General features: G+C 38.1%; 3 protein-coding genes across 6 annotated transcripts in view; all 3 read left to right on the forward strand.

Moving 5' to 3' along the window:
- The first annotated feature begins 513 nt into the window (after positions 1-513).
- lpcat4 (lysophosphatidylcholine acyltransferase 4) lies at positions 514-11487 on the forward strand. Of its 2 annotated transcripts, none has more exons than XM_083532905.1 (14): positions 514-671; positions 1370-1618; positions 2341-2704; positions 2806-2918; positions 3048-3108; positions 3208-3266; positions 3560-3594; positions 5808-5862; positions 5973-6055; positions 6153-6278; positions 6875-7025; positions 7137-7229; positions 8831-8966; positions 10866-11487. In XM_083532905.1, the coding sequence occupies exons 2-14, from the start codon at positions 1535-1537 to the stop codon at positions 11045-11047; spliced, it is 1542 nt and encodes a 513-aa protein (XP_083389031.1). In that variant the 5' UTR covers positions 514-671; positions 1370-1534; the 3' UTR covers positions 11048-11487. The 2 variants fall into 2 exon arrangements, with proteins under 2 accessions (XP_083389031.1, XP_083389032.1); XM_083532906.1 differs by having other exon boundaries at positions 535-671; positions 1378-1618.
- A 1535-nt stretch (positions 11488-13022) lies between these two features.
- Positions 13023-13755, forward strand: nop10 (NOP10 ribonucleoprotein homolog (yeast)). 2 transcript variants are annotated; one of them, XR_014532010.1, is made up of 3 exons: positions 13023-13279; positions 13448-13647; positions 13678-13755. XR_014532010.1 is itself a non-coding variant. In XM_083533060.1 (2 exons), the coding sequence occupies exons 1-2, from the start codon at positions 13226-13228 to the stop codon at positions 13586-13588; spliced, it is 195 nt and encodes a 64-aa protein (XP_083389186.1). In that variant the 5' UTR covers positions 13023-13225; the 3' UTR covers positions 13589-13755. The 2 variants fall into 2 exon arrangements, 1 of the variants encoding a protein (XP_083389186.1); XM_083533060.1 differs by having other exon boundaries at positions 13448-13755.
- A 120-nt stretch (positions 13756-13875) lies between these two features.
- The window catches only part of slc12a6 (solute carrier family 12 member 6), a 29044-nt gene continuing 26542 nt past the window's right edge, over positions 13876-16377 (forward strand). The window contains exon 1 of one of the 2 annotated variants that reach the window (XM_083532787.1): positions 13876-14062. The gene's annotated coding sequence lies outside the window, so the exon portion shown is untranslated. The remainder of the gene's footprint in view (positions 14063-16377) is intronic. The other variant, XM_083532788.1, reaches the window with a different exon arrangement.

Consider the following 16377-nt stretch of genomic DNA (forward strand, 5'->3'; position numbering starts at 1 on the left):
TGTCACTGCCATAGTTGGGATGCTTAATGCAGGTTTTATTTTTTGAACACTCCTGTTCATTATACCCCCTGATTTGTTATAATATAAGGCACTGAGGTCCTTTTATTTTTTTTGGACCTCAATATTAATGCCATCGACTTAGAGAACAATGCTGACAAATACACTATGGACCATTTCAACTGCAATTCTTTCATGACCATCTTTGGTCCTTGGACATAAGTGTCAAAATTAAAACTAGGACCATGTTGTTCATGGTCTTTTCGACCACGGATTAACTTGCTGTCGGAAATTAAAGTGTTTGGACGCTTGGATTACAGCAGTAAAGGATCTAAACCCATCGCGCAGTTGTGTAGATAGAAGTGAGACAACAAAGTTAGCAATATTTATATTAAGTATAAGTTAGGTATTAATACTTTAATAAGTATTAAAAAAAAAAAACTGATCCACTTATTTACTGGGGTAATAAAGCAGAGAATTTGTACAGGAAAACAAAATAAAAGAGTCGTGCTCGTCGTTTTACTACATGTGATGGCGCATTGAAATGACGTCACAGACAATTCTTATAATACATCCTGCTGAACCTATATAAATATCATAACAAATGCCATTATTAAACGTATCCAAGGATGGTACCTGTCACCTTTGTCTTCGTGGCAGGAAAGTAAAACGAGGTGAGAATGAACTTTTTCACGTGTTATTTGTGGAAAGAAACCTGGAAACCCTGAGAAAACCTTCTGCCACAGGCTGAACATGGAGCATGCACTTACACCCACTGTCACACTTACACTTATATTTATTAGAAACAATCACATGTACTTAGTTGAGGCATTATAACATGACTTAGATGGAAGTTGAGCAATCTAGGTGTTAGTTGTGGTGAGATGTAGAACAGTTATCAAGACAGGAAGTAAGAAAGTCAACAAGTTTTCTTGTACTGGAGCCAGTAAGGAAATGTGTCTGTGAGAGACCTCAGGGTTGTACAGTAATATACAAGTAGAAGAAGTGAACACCTCGAATGTGGAGGATGATGAAAAAGTTTTCTTCCTGAAAGAAAAAACTGGTCTGTGTTGTGATGTGGTTTGTTGTGAAACCATCAGTTTCTGTGTTACTCAGAGAAACGAGTCTGACTGGAAGAGATGTGTGTGTGTGTGTGTGTGTGTGTGTGTAATGTGATGGGTGGGATGGTGAACACAGTGGGGGTGGCTTCAGGCTTTAAAACACCAGAAAACCCTTCACTTTCTTTCCTTCACCTCTTCAACCATGTGCACAGAGGAGGGGAACCATCATTCCTGAACCAGCTACTATTTTTGTCTCACACACACACACCCACCCACACCCCTCCTTTTTTTTTATTTTTTTTGTTTTGTAGAAATCCAGGACCATTCAGGACAAGGGCTGCAGCTACACCAAACTTTGGATACTTCCTTCAAAAGAAGGTTCCTTTCCTATGATTTACCCCAGGACCTACTTCATCTATTAACACTCAATTTAAACAGCTTTTCCTTGAGAGTTATTTCTGCCGGATTGAGTGGCCATGGAGAGAGCAGGACCACCCTCTCCGACCTACAAGCACCCGTTCGTCCACGAAGTCAAACTGACCACATCTCAAAGGCTTCAGGTACGCCTTATTTATTAAATGTACCCCAAAAGTACCCGGATATAGCCTTCAATAACTATCTGCGTGCTTTAATTCGAGGTTCACGCGTTGTATATTTTTGCGCGCCACCATTGCAATTGGTTTGCGCAGGATCTTCCTTTTTTGTTTTGTTTTTCCTCAGTCCTTCCAAACCGAAAACTCTAAATGTATCGCTGTTACTTAATTCTCTATTTAATAGTTTTAAGACCACGATTCACCATAACGTCCTGAACAGAAACTTTGTATGAATGCGCTTTGTAGGAGTTTTTTTTGTTTGTTTATCCCATGGTTACGCAAAAGTATTTGCGTAAGTTATGAGTAAACCGAACGCTTATACTGGACTCGAAGGCTTTCGGTGAAAAAAAAAATTGAGCTCCTTTTCGTAACAAATCGCGTGTCAAAACGTGTGAAACCGTGTAGCAGTTTGAAAAGCCACGTGTAGTCTAAATATATGTCTCCTATCATCACGCAGTTTGAATCTCTCACTTGGAGCTGATCAGCCCAACGAGAGCTTATGGAAGGGCTGTGTCCCAAATAACACGTCCCCTTAAAATTAAAGTATTAAAAATAAGCTGATTTTCCCCAACCACATATTACAATAAAAAAAACATAAACTCAGAATAAAAGCAATTAAAGCCTTAGCATAATTACAACACAGCTGCCCAGAAAAGTTTAGTTCCATGTATAAAATATTCTCTTTGCAGAGTATCATCATGGGATGTGTCCTCTTCCCCATTCGCATCACACTCGCCATCCTCTTCTTCCTGCTCATGTGGCCCATCGCTCGTCTCCAACAAGTAGGATTGTCACAGGAAAAGCGGGCGAAACCAGTCCAAGGCTGGAGACTATGGATTTTGCATCCCATCATGATCTTCCTAAGTCGGTCCGTGTTTTTTTCCATGGGCTTCCTCTGGATAAAGGTCAAAGGTCGACAGGCTACACAGAAAGAGGCCCCCGTGTTGGCCGTGGCCCCCCACAGTGGCTTTCTAGACATGCTGGTACTCAGCTTAGCAGGACTCCCTACGGTGGTGTCGCGATCTGAAAATGCCAACCTGCCAGTTATTGGAGGTGAGAGACTCCCCAAACGCTGCGAGAGTTTAGTCTATGTTGATGGAGGATTGAGAAGAAGGTGCTTTACCTTTCTTACTACTTTTTACTTTTTCTCTCAGCCCTTTTGGAGTTTAACCAGGCCGTGTTAGTTAGCCGGAAGGATCCCGAGTCGAGGAGGAAGTGCGTGTCTCAGATCAAAGAAAGACTAACTTCCAATGGTTACTGGCCTCAGGTATGGTGTGAAGTCAAAGGTCGTTTGAGAGCCCTTGACTTGGCAGCAGGTGCTTTAAAAATATTTGCCAAGCGCAAGCATGTGAATATGACCAACTGTTCATATATGTGTCTCTCTGTGTTTCTGCAGATGCTAATGTTTCCTGAAGGAACCACCACAAATGGTAAAGTCCTCATCAAATTCAAGCCTGGTAAGTGATCATTTGAGTAAAGGATACGCAAGTGGAAAATGTTGAGTATCAGTATAAAAACACTGGATTCTTATTTGATTCTGTTTGTTTTTCTCACAGGTGCATTCTTGGCAGGTGTTCCAGTTCAGCCAGTGCTGCTTCACTACCCTAATAAAATAGTAAGCAAGACATACAACATTACAACACCGCAAATCCAATGAGGTGAATGCTGAATGCCGGTCATCTTTTTGTGTGCATTTACAAGCCGGAAAAGTAATGACCAAAAACGACCACACAAAATTCATACATAAATAAAAGCAAGCAACAAAAATACGTGCAAAAATATTAAACGGCAAAAGAAATGTATAAATAACAAATCGGCCACCTCAAGGATTTTTTTTTTTTTTTTTTTTTTTTTCTTAAACCAGAAAGATCATATTGACTTTGAATTTCTAAATTGTCTCTCTCGCAGGACACTGTGCGCTGGACTTGGAAAGGAGCATCATGGTAAGCAACTTTAAATATATATAGAACTGTGCAAAAGTTTTAAGCGAGTTTTAAGTAAGAAAGTGTTTTTTTTATATATATATATATTATATATATATATATATATATATAAAATATAGTGACTTTTTTTTTAATTAATTTACAAAATGCAAAGTGAGCGAACAGAAGAGAAATTCTTAATCAAATCAGTATTTGGTGTGACCACCCTTTGGATTTTAATTCTAATTATATAACATAGATATGACAGACAGACAGACTAAAGTTTGGAAACACTTAGTCTTATAATTTTTTTATAAAATAAATGTATATATAGGTTTCACTTCACAAGTTTCTTGATATACAAACATGCTAAAAGATTATATATGTATGTAATGAATGTGCAAGGAAACCTGAACCAACATGGCTACCATTCCATACTTTTGACACATGCCATGCAATTATGTCTGGACTGTGTACATCAAGGCTCTGAAAGTGTTCTATAGAGAGTCTAAAGTGTTCTGGAGTGATATCTTTCATGGAATATTCTGCCCAGTTACTGCACCTCAAATCATACTGAACTGCTCTGGGATGAACTGGATCACAAGGTCAGAAAGAAATCTCTACCTAGTAAAGATCATCTTAGCAAGTTTTACACAAAGTCAGGGATTTTTTTTAAAGGATCAGAGTCCGGTGTATGATCTACCATTTATACCGAGCAGGTGCTAATTCAAATTCATATGAATATGGAAGAACGTTTCGTGTCCTACACCATGGCAAGCCTGAGCACAGCAACAAGAGACAACGCCATCATACTGCATCAGCTAGGTCTCTCCCAGGATTAGCTTTTGAAGCAGACTGCCTTGCAAGCTATTTTGAAGAACAGGAAATTTTTCAGAACCATAGATGCAGAGGTCAGGCAAGGAACGACACATCATGCTTACTTCCCTTCAACATCACAGGATGTCCAGCAGTCTCTAGCAAAGCACTTGTGGAAACCAGTGGGACCTGGAACCACCCATGCACTGTCAGGAGAAGTCTGAACAGATGTGGTGGTCTTGGAAAAATTACAGCCAAAAAGCCATAACTCCGACTTGGAAACAAGGCTAAGTGTCTCAACAGAAAACAAGTTGTTTGCCAAAAGGCTGGATATTGGAACAATAATGAGTGTCTGCAGACAACAGTGAAGCATGGTGGAGGGTACTTGCAAGTTTGTGGCTGCATTTCTGGATTTGGAGATTGGATTGTCTGCATGGTGTCCTCAGTGCTGAGAAATACAGGCAGATACTTCTCCACCATGCATTGGAGATGTCTGATTGGCCCCAAACTTATTCTGCAGAAGGGCAACAACTCATTAACTACAGTCCAATTAAATTGGCTGTATTTTTAGTCAACAGTCTGCTACAATGACTCAGGACAACATTTAGCTTCTGATCACCATCACTGCAACCCGCAACATCGTAAATCTACTATAAATGGACATTCGGTGCAACCCAGATGAGGATGGGTTTCCTCTTGAGTCTGGTTTCTCTCAAGGTTTCATCCTTATGCCATCTCAGGGAGTTTCTCCTTGCCACAGTCACCACCGGCTCGCTCATCAGGGACAAACTTGCACGTATAAAGAACATACTCACTTTTTATCACCACATTATCTGTGTAAATCTGCTTTGAGACAATGTTCATTGTTAAAAGCGCTATACAAAAAAAAAAGAATTGAATTGAACTTCTGGGATTACACGGTGAGATGGAAGGCTTTGAGGCAGCCTACATCACACATCTGTGGTTAGTTCTCCAAGAGGTTTGGAACAACTTACCTGCAAGGGTTTCTTCAAAAACTGTGCACAGGTGTACCTATAAAAAATGATGCTTGATAACTGGAGAAAAAAAACTGACCCCTTTTTCTGTGGCTTCAGCAATAGATTTGCAGCAAACACTGCACTCTAGAACTTTATACTAAATGGGAAGTTCACATCAGACTTTTTTTAGTGATCCAAGGAACTGATATAGACCACAAACACTTGAATGCTATTTAATCTTGTATAAAGTCTGCAGGCAAAGCTAGTTTGTGTTTTTTGTTTTAGTTTTTTTTGCATTATTGCAGCTAGTAAAAGGATTATTCTCACCGGTCTCTGGTTTTTCTATCATAGTCACATAACCTGAGAGTGCAGAAGCAAAGTCAGTAAATACATTATTGTGAAAGTATATTAACTATAAAAATATCATTCTTTTTATTGCAGGCTTGATTGTCTGTGGTACACCGCGGCTCGGCTCTATACCAACGTTACAGTGGAGGTACAGAGGAGCTTTTGTGTGTAGCACCTCTTTCAATCTCTATAAAACCGTTGTCTCGACTCGGCCGAAGGAAATGAAATAAGGGGAAATTTTCCTTTCTTGCGTTGTAGTTCCTGCCTGTCTACACGCCCTCTCAGGAGGAAAAGGACAACCCGGAGCTATTTGCAGATAATATTCAGAAACTCATGGCGAAGTGAGTCTTTTAAAATTTTTTATGTATATATAAAAAAAAATATTAAAAAAAAGGACTAGTTGCCTGAACAATTTTTGATTGTGTGTGTGTGTTTCAGAGCTCTGGGTGTTCCTGCTACAGACTATGTGTTGGAGGGTTTTTTTCCTGTTACAAAATTAGGTGGTCTTTCTCTTCCTCTTGAGTCTCCTTCTAAGGAAACACTGAAAATGCTCAAACGTCAAGGGTAGGCTGTGTGTTTTTCACGCAAAAAATAAATGAATATATAAATAGAATTATTTTTTGTGATTAGTCAGCCAGACTGACTGGTAACTCAAATAACCACTCTTTTAAACTGTCCTGAGCAGAAAAGCATCTCAGAAAGCACAGTGTGTCAAATGGGCTACGCAATCGTAAAGACGAAACCTAGGAGAAATATTGTCTGGTCTTTTTACACTCTTTACCTATTCAGTTTTGACGAGCCTGTGTCCAGGTCAAAGTCACGGAGATCGTTTTTTTTTTTCCCAGTTTGATATTTAACATTCTTGGCCTGAATCAGCACAATGTTCAGGATTAACTGGCTGTTGTATAATTGCATGAACGAGTACATGTGTTCCTTTTAAAGTAGGCAGTGTGTGAATGTGTTTATAATGGACAATAGAGCTGAAATTGGGATCATGGTACAATATCTATGATTGATTTATAGTCTGTATGTAAATATCTTCACTGGTTGCCACATTTTAACCAGTTTCCATGCAATTAATTCCTCTGTCCGTGTATGTGTGACATATGAATAATAGTCGGATTTCTTTCTCTTCTTTCTTCTTTTTTTTTTTTTCCCAGTTTAAACAAAGCTCAAGTGGAGACTTTAATTAACACAATGATTGACAGATGTCACTCAGGACAGGTCACGATCACTGTGGAACAATTGACTTCCTTGTTGGGACTTGACAACAGAAAGACAGCGGCACAAATCTGTTCCTTTTACTCCAAGGTAATGTGTGTGGCATTGCAAATCTGCAAGCTTCACAACGCCGCTAGGTGTGTGTGTGTGTGTGTGTGTGTGTTTTTGTGTTTGCTCTTAAAAAAATGCTTTGTGATCTAGAGTGAAACACTGGACCTGAGGCAGTTGTGTTTAAGCTTGTGTACAGCTGCAGAACTCAGAACACCGGAGTCTCTCCTTCACACTGCGTTCATGGTGAGTATGTGGTTTATATTATATACAAGATATAGAACATTTATAGAGACAATTGAGTCTGTGGCTGCTATTGAGTTTGGACATCGATCATTCGGAATAATACCTCAGAAACCGTCACCATGGATCAGCTGTTTACTTCATTCACTTGATGTCTTTTGCTTGGCTGAATGATCTCAGAGTGGGTTATTGTCTATTGTAGAGTTTTACAGTTGGTTGACTTGTTGGCTTCTTATCACGACTAGATAATTGGACTCTGTATACAGTCTCCTGTGAAACTATTGAAACCGCAAGGTCACTTATTTTGTGTTTGCTACGTGCTGCTTAGGCAATAGTACAACATTTCAGCTTTTTACTTCCTTCCTTACACTGAGCTTAGATATGGCACCGTTTGTGGGAGACCACCCAGTTTTTAGATTTCAAGTAAAAACATTTAATATTTGGTTTCTCTTTCTTTTTGTATGTGGGGTTCAAATGCAAGCTCAGTTTGGTTTAAGGCCTTGTGATTGACTTTGACGGTCTAAAACCTTCCACATATTCCCCTGATAGTCATCTGTTGTGTTAGAAGTGTACTCTGGGTCATTGCCCTGCTGCATGATGTGCTTCCTCCAAGTTATATTGGATGCATTTCTCTGTGAATTGGCAACCGACGTTTCTGTAGTCTTCTGAAGTCATTCTGCTACCCTCATAAATTACATCATCATTTAAGAGCAGTGAGTTTGTTCTCGAAGCAGCTATGCAAGCCTAAGCCATGGCACTACCTTCACAGTACTTGACTGGTGAGCTCTGATGTGTGGTGGCCCCCTGCACTGGTGAAGGTTGTTAACTGTTTTTTGATGTTTCTTCAAAGCTCTCAGTCTTTTCAACTGTAAAAAGGATGACCTTAATGTTTATTATCAGTCGAATGCATTCTGAACCCCACAGCTCAAACAAAGAGTAGCTATTTAAAGCTATTAATGGTTAAATGCTCAATCTAACACGGCATACCTGGCAACGTGTGCACGCACCATTATTTTTGGTAGTTCAAACAAAGTGTCAGGTTTCTGGATCTGAAATTGTAAACTTGGATATTTTTTTCCATGTCTAACCTTATATAGGTCACACACACACACACACACACACATATATATATATACACATCACTGATGTAACACCAGGGAACAGAGACTTTTACCTCAGGCGATTAAACAGAGGTCGATGTGTTTGTGATCACACGGTTACATATTGTGAAGCTCTTTTTACTACTTTTTACAACTACAGTAAACGAATATAATCGCACTTTCAGTTGAAATGTCGGATTTTTTTTTTTTCTGTTTTAGTAGTAACCAGACTAAAAGCTTTACATTGAGATGCATGTAAAACATATTTCAGTCTGTTGTTTTCATATCAGTTTAGTAGACGATGTCCAAATCTGATAATTTCAAAGATTTTTTCCAGGCTGCAACACAACAAAAAGTGACTCAGCTTACCTGACTGAACATAATGCTCACCTAATGCTTGATATTTCTTTTTAGCTGGTCCCAGAGTGTCTGGTCATAATATTGTATTCATGTGCATTGTCATGCATATAAAGAGTTTGTGGTGTGTGTATTTGATGTTTGCAGATGTACAACAGTAATAGTGAAGGATTGTTAAGTGCAGAAGATCTCTCTGGGCTTATAGCAGCACTGGTGGGAGTTGCACAATACAGCATTGCAGAGATGTACTCGGAATTGACCAATAGAGGACCGCCAACTGAACGTGAGTACAAGAATCATGACCGGTTCCTTGGGTTCATCAAACTTGGACTGGAGTGCTGACCAAATTTTTTACAAATGAATTGAAATTTTGAACCATGAAATGTCACGTTTGACTGCATCGATTGCAACATGACTTCTTAAATAATCAGTAATTGGATGGTGTGATGTGTCCTAATTTAGAAAGGTTTTTTTTTTCCATCATGTCCTGAATTGTCTTGTGATAGAAGGGTATCTGCAAGAGTGAAGGAGAAAATTTATAGGACTGTGGTGAGACCTGCGATGTTGTATGGTTTAGAGACAGTGACATTGAGTAATAGACAGGAGGTGGAGCTGGAGGTAGCAGAGCTGAAGATGTTGAGGTTTTCGTTGGGAGTGATGACGATGGACAGGATTAAAAAAAAAAGAGTTTATTAGAGGGACAGCGCATGTAGGACGTTTTGGAGACAATGTGTGGGAGGTGAGATTGAGATGGTTTGGACATGTGCAGAGGAGGGACGTGGGGTATATCAGTAGGAGAATGCTGAGGATGGAGCCACCAGGAAGGAGGAAAAGAGGAAGACCAAGGAGGAGGTTTATGGATGTGGTGAGGGAAGACATGCAGGTAGACGCAGATGTAGAGGACAGGGAGGTATGGACACGGATAATCCACTTTGAGGACAAAACAATTACTTGCTGCCTAATGTATCCCACCCACTAATGGGTGCCATGATAAAGAGATAATCAGTGTTATTTACTTCACCGCTCATAATGCATTATTCCTGAATGGTGTATGTGTTCAGAAGGAACCATGGTTCCTGGAAAAAAGCTTCATTGTTCACATGACCTGCACATGGTAATTACCCTGTACCATTGTGGAACAGTAGAATAGTGAAAAGGTTGCTTACCTTAATTGTCCCTGCAGATCTTTTTTGGCTCTTTGTTTAGCTCTGAAGTGAATGACTGTCTGGAATTGGAAAAGGTGGAGGAAGTAGCTAGAAAGGGAACCAGTGGGGATGCTCTAGAGGGGTATTGATGATTTATACTTTGTTTTCCAAGAACTTTTATCAAATGTAGTGCTGTTTTACTCCAGGGAAAGATGGGCAAGTAGGCTTTTTTTTTATCTTTTGGGGAGGATTTTGGGAAACCTTGATTGACTCGTCTTTGGAAGAGCAGTGATTTAATTGTAAAATTAAGATAATTGCTGAGGTAAACAGTAGCTGTACAGACAGGTGATGACCTAGCTGAGTTCCTGTTGGAGATGACTGGTGCTCTGGTGGATGTAAAGGTGTAAGAGCTTGTTGCAATGTACTTTGGTGATGAATGTATAAAAGTGGAAGTACATGAGCTAGAAATACACATAGAATGAGTTAGATATCAAGCAAACAAATCCTGTACTATGCTGGAAAGTGTAATGATTGACTTATAGGCAAACTGTAGAGGGCACTGGTGAGCAGAGTAATGATTTTAGAACCAGAACCCACCAGCTTGTAGTCATTAAGGTCAGAAAAATGTCCTTTGTGGCAGATGGGAATGATGGTAGAGACTTTAAGCCAATCAGGAATGCTCCAAGATTGTAGTGATTCTCTGTTTAATGATTGTATCTCTTCTGGCACCTTAAGAAACTGCACAGATCAACAATTAAGCAGCATTGAAACTGGAGTCCAAATTTGTAAAAAAAAAATGAAATGAAAATAAAATAAAATAGAAAAAATTTTTTTGTAAGTTTCTTATATTTCGATATTATGGCATGTTTTATTGTTATAAGTAAGCTGTTAGAACAAGGTGATAATAATCCTCTGGCTGCTGTCAGTCATTCATATAAAATGTTATACCTTGTGACCAATTTAGATGTGAGAATTCAGCACCGATTGGGAACAATGTCTAATAACCAATCCCCCCCCTCCCCTCCCCTCTCTGTTAGGCGCATTGTATGACTTGTTAACGACTCACCCAACATATCAGAAGTTCTTCAAGGAATACTTGGAGCAGAAAGAACCAAAGCTCACAGAGGACAGAAATCACAACGGCATTCCGAACGGAAAGACCAGTCGCAATAACGACGGCAATCGGGACAGAATCGGACTGAACCAAAAGTGTGACTAAAGACGGATTCGTTTAAATTATATACTGTATTTTAATAGTAAAACTGGCACATTTTATTATGTCTACACAGTATCCACAATAATGGCTGTTTTTTTTTCTTCTTTTTTTTAAGCAAAGACTGTATGTTTGTGTGCGTTTTAGTATACATTTAATGTTTACAGGTCTGTATGATGGACTCGTATGTGGGTTTGTTTATTTCTGTGGTGTTTTTTTTATTATTATTATTTAATTTTTTTTTCAAAAGCCAGTAGTACACTGTAAAAATCCACTATGCTCTCAGAACCTTAGTGCCTTGGTACTTTTTTACTGTGTTTCTTTTTTTAAAACCTAAGCTGAAGGATTTTTGTGTGTGAGCCTAAGGATTTCATACAAACAATAGTCAAACTATTTTAAATTTTAATATATTAAAGTTGTAAATAAAAACACTTCATAAAATTTAATCATGGTTTTTTTCTCTCTCTCTCTAATTACTACTTTATTTAAATCTTTTTTTTTTTCCTTTTTTTCAAAATTTTTTTCTCTCATGTGAGTTGATTGAACTTTTCCTACTTTCTCTTTTAAGAATCAAAGGCCGAAGGCCTAATTCTTGTCCGTCTTCACATTTTGAGTTTGTCTTGTGACCTCCTTAGACAGTGGCTTCATTTTCTAGATGCAAAAAAAAAAAAAGAGATAAGGTTAATGACCAGTTTTTCCTGCTGCTATATAAACATTGCTTCTCCTTTTCTGTTTGATTTTGTATTTTCTGGTTGATATGTTGCTTAGTGGTCCTTGTAAAGGTTTTATTGAATTGTCTATTTTTCTATATTATCTGAGTTTCTTGTAGAATGTTTAAATTCTGTGCAATCAAAGGTTGATTGCAACTCGTTGTGGAAAACGGTTAATGGATCAGTGAGGATTGGTATTGCAATTAAGCAAGGGGAAGTAAAGAAGGTTTGTCCCTCTGTTTAGGTCTTTCTTTGAACTGGAGATTCCCTGAGGTGTTCCACATGTATTAGAAGACAAAGAAGGTGCTGTCTTTTTTTAAAATATCAACAGATTTCTTTTTCCATCAAGGGTGATTGTGTTCTAAAACACGACATTATTTGTGTCTGAAGTAGATTTAAGAAGCTTATTTGTTGCAGGGGCCGTGATGGGCTACGTTAGTAAAAGAACAACGAACTCTGCATTATATTTCAATAAGCGCTTGTGTTAGAAGTCTGACCAGAAATCTGATCTTAGCCACTAAGCTACAACATCTTGCCATCATTTACACTGCATGCTATATAAGCTATAATCATAAGCTTCTATTGATTCTCTCTTGCACTTCAATACCAAGAAAACAAACACTTGCTTGTGTTGCCCAGAAGCCAGAAACAGCAAAGTCCTCCGTCAAAGAAAATAAGTAACTGACCTTTATAAACTCGCTGACACCTAAGATTCCTTTTGTTGAATGTTAAATCGAAAACGCTTTTACCATACCTGTGATTATTTATATTGCATTAATTAAATCAGACATTTTCTTAATCTATTTGTTATTAGGATTTGGTTATGTTCAATTCCCTGTGACTGAGTTGTTACTATATTAGAACAAGTGCATTCATATACTGTAAAATAATCTAATTTATACAGTAGTTAAAAACATCATTTGCCAGGTATGGATAAACGCTAAAAGATTGTGGTATAATAAAACTATACACTAAGGAGATACTAGAAGTAAGAAATAATATAATTAATGACAAATTATTTAGATATTTGAATGTTACAGGACTGAAGAATAGGATTTAATATTGATTATATATATATATATATATATATATATATATATATTAAAGGAAGGAGAGAAGAAACTTTGTTGTTGGTGTTTTTTTGTTTGTTTGCTTTCTCAAAACACACACACAAGCTTCCAATCAAGTTGCGCTCCATACTCCAAACCAGTAGGTGGCGGAATATGCATCTTAAAGTTGGTTTGCCCACCGCCATTGACAACAGAAGAAGAAGAAGAGGAGGCGGAAAACCGACGCTTGTGCGGTAACGTTTCCCGGATATGCAGTGTCTGAACACGTGGGTAAAACGCGTGTGTTCAGCAAACATTACTCCTGGCGAAAACTTTTCACTCGCATACTGGTGCAAATAAGATCTCACTCCTAGAAACAAAAACCGACGAAGTCTTTACCGGGAGAAATCAGACGAACCGCCACCATGTTTCTGCAGTTCTACCTGAACGAGAACGGAGAGAGAGTTTACACTCTGAAGGTCTTTTTCCCCCTCCTGTTTTTTACTGAGATGCAGTTGATTGTTCATGCTGTGTATTTTCAATACATTTTATGTATATATGATTTTTTTTTGCAATTCGTCCTGATCGTGGTAACTTTGGTGTAGAATTTGTTTGCTGAGAAAACGTTGACTTTGTTTTCCTTGTAGAAAATAGATCCAGAGGGTCGGCCCACCAGCTCGGCCCATCCGGCTCGCTTTTCTCCGGATGACAAATTCTCCAGGCACAGAGTGACCGTGAAGAAACGTTTCGGATTACTGCTCACCCAGCAGCCACGACCTGTGCTGTGAAGCGCAAAAATATTCAGACATTTTTAGTGGAGAGAGAGAGAGAGAGTGAGTGTGTGTGTGTGTGTGTATATATATATATATATATATAGTGTGTGCGCGCTTGTAATGGTTTACCCAATTATTAATGTAACCTGATGCAGAAGGCACATTGAACAAGTGTTTGATTTGATCCGGTTTCTTTCCTGTTTTCATCTCTCACGCTGAATAAAAGTTTTTTTGCATCAAAATTTGTGACTTCCGTTATTGTGTGGCTTGAAAAGACTCGGTCTCCCATGATGCTATGCGATCGCGGAAGTTAAAAAGGGGGAAAGGAAGGGCGCATGCGCGGACACCGGAGCGAGCTCACGCTGACAGAAGGCGCTGGTTTGACATGATACGACAAGGGGGTGAAACTGGGAGACGATAACCAGTATTTAGTTTTAATTATTACATTGTTTCCCCCTTACTGAGGCGAGCTTTCTTTTCGGGGTGAAGGTAAACATATTTTATCATTTATTTTATGTGTATAAATGTATTAAGGTGTCTCTTACCGGCCGTTCTCACTACCAATCAGGAACAATCATTAGAGTCTAATCTCAGACAGACATTATTGGTTTGTTTATAATCAATAACGCGCTGTGAAGTGTGTGATTGAGAAGAAAAAGGGACCCAGTACAGTATGGAAGTGTGTGTTATCCGCAGTACATTTAGAATGGACCTGCTGATGGTGATTCCTCACACTGCACCTGCCTTGTTTTGTCGGTTAAACAAAACGATCTCGAGTGAGAGACCGGTCCGATCTGGTCTGATAATTGGCTTAATGGATCCTAGTTACACTGCTTGGCTCCAAATGTCTCTCACGCACATTTTATATATACTGTGTATATATAATATATATATATCAGAGATGGCAAAAGTACATGTATATTTCACTCAGGTAGAAATACAGATACTTGTGTTTTTGAAAGACTTTGGTAAAAGTTAAACAAGTTTGAGCTCTGACATGTACTTAAGTAAAAAGTAGCCAATACTACCACATATTTTAGTGTCATGCTGAACCTCACATCATATTAATACAAAATTTGATATTTTGTTATCTAATGAATGTATCCTGAACATCCACCATATAGAAAAGATGATCAGGTGTATAGGAATGTGTGTTCTCTGTCATGTTTACATCACTGACTTCCTCTGTCTCATCCACATCAACTCCATCCTTCTTGTTGCCTTCTGCCTACATGAGAGCTAGGAAATGAAAAAGCAGAGAAATGACAAGAAATAGGTTTAAGGGCTAAAAACGTCATGCAACGAGAAGAAAAAATATTGATCGTGTCACTCATGACATTCTTTCATCAGAATGATGAGGTAGTCACCTGGAATGTTTTCCAGTCAATACCTACTGTACAGATCCACATCATGGCAAGAAACACTCAGTTGAGGAAAGAGAAAAGAGCATTATTTTTAGAAAGTCCAACCAAAAAAACAAACCCAAGTGCAGTCTCCAAAATCATCAAATGCTATGATAAAACCAGCTCTCATGAGGACTATCCCACAAAAGAAAAACCAAGAGCTACCTCTGCTGCAGAGGATAAGTTTAGTAAAACTACCAGCCTCAAAAGCTGCCGATTTGCATAAATGCTTGTCAGACATGACTATCAACAGCACATTCACCCCAAACACACCTCTAGGTTATATAAGAGCTATTGGTTCAAGAAGGAGAGTGATGGAGAACTGCATCAGGTAAGATGGTTTGAAATGAGTTGAACCAGAGAGTGAAGGAAAAGCAGCCAACAAGCACTCAATACCTCTGGCAACTCCTCAAGATTGTTGGAAAACCATTCTAGGTGACTACCTCAAGAGGTGGACTTAGAGAATGCCAATAGTGTGCAAAGCTCTCATCAAAGCAGAAGATGGCTTTGAAATAGAAAACATATTTTGGGTTGTTTAACAAATTTTTTGTTAATTCCATAATTCCATATGTGTTCTTTCCTAGTTTTGATGCCTTTAATAATAATACAAATAATACCAAATAATGAAAAAGCCCTGAAGGAGAAGGTGTGTCCAAACCTTTGTTCATGTACATACGTGAGGTGACGTGATATTTCAGTTTATTTATTTATTTTATTTAGACATCTTTGGAATTCTGTTTTCACTTTGTCATTATGGAGTACTGAGTGTAGAATAATGAAGGGAAAAAATAACATTTTTGGAGACAAACTGGAGAAAAGTAAAGAGGGTCTGAAAACTTCCCGAATGCACTGTACATATACGGTGGCACAATCCTACAAATTTTACTTTCAACATGGACATTTTCCATGATTGTCCAAAAACCCACAGTTATCAAACACATCTCACAAACAAACTGAGTGTCAACTGAAACCTAATTATGTTTTTAATATAAGTAAATAAATAAAAATGAAAAAATCAGTACAGTACTGTAAACATTGTGTGTTTAATGCAGAGATAAAGTTCATCTTTATAGCCGGTAACTACATTTATGATGTTGATGAGCATGTAACCTCTGTCCCATTCACTGGGTTCAAGATTACAAAAAAAAAAAAATATTCGAATAAATTTAGAATAATAGATTATTAGACTAATAGAACAATTTAAAATAAATTTTATTGTTTCACGCTTTCGTATCTTTTACTTTGTTTTATATTGATTTCCCAGGAGCAAACTCTTCTTCTATACTTGAATAGAATACAAATATTCGGAATTTTTTTTTTTAATAGTTGCATAATAATAATTATTATTATTATTATAATAGAATAATAGACAAAATATCTTTTTATTACTCAGAAAGTCTC

The sequence above is a fragment of the Silurus aristotelis genome (assembly GCF_946808225.1).
Source record: "Silurus aristotelis genome assembly, chromosome: 27".
NCBI classification, from domain to species: Eukaryota; Metazoa; Chordata; class Actinopteri; order Siluriformes; family Siluridae; genus Silurus; species Silurus aristotelis.

Coding starts and splice junctions, on each gene's coding strand:
- lpcat4 (XM_083532905.1), top strand. CDS start 1,535: ATGGAGAGAGCAGGACCACCCTCTCCGACCTACAAGCACCCGTTCGTC. Junction 5,863..5,972: donor ATACCAACGTTACAGTGGAG/GTACAGAGGAGC, acceptor CTTGCGTTGTAG/TTCCTGCCTGTCTACACGCC. Junction 6,056..6,152: donor ATTCAGAAACTCATGGCGAA/GTGAGTCTTTTA, acceptor TGTGTGTTTCAG/AGCTCTGGGTGTTCCTGCTA.
- nop10 (XM_083533060.1), top strand. CDS start 13,226: ATGTTTCTGCAGTTCTACCTGAACGAGAACGGAGAGAGAGTTTACACT. Junction 13,280..13,447: donor AGAGAGTTTACACTCTGAAG/GTCTTTTTCCCC, acceptor TTTTCCTTGTAG/AAAATAGATCCAGAGGGTCG.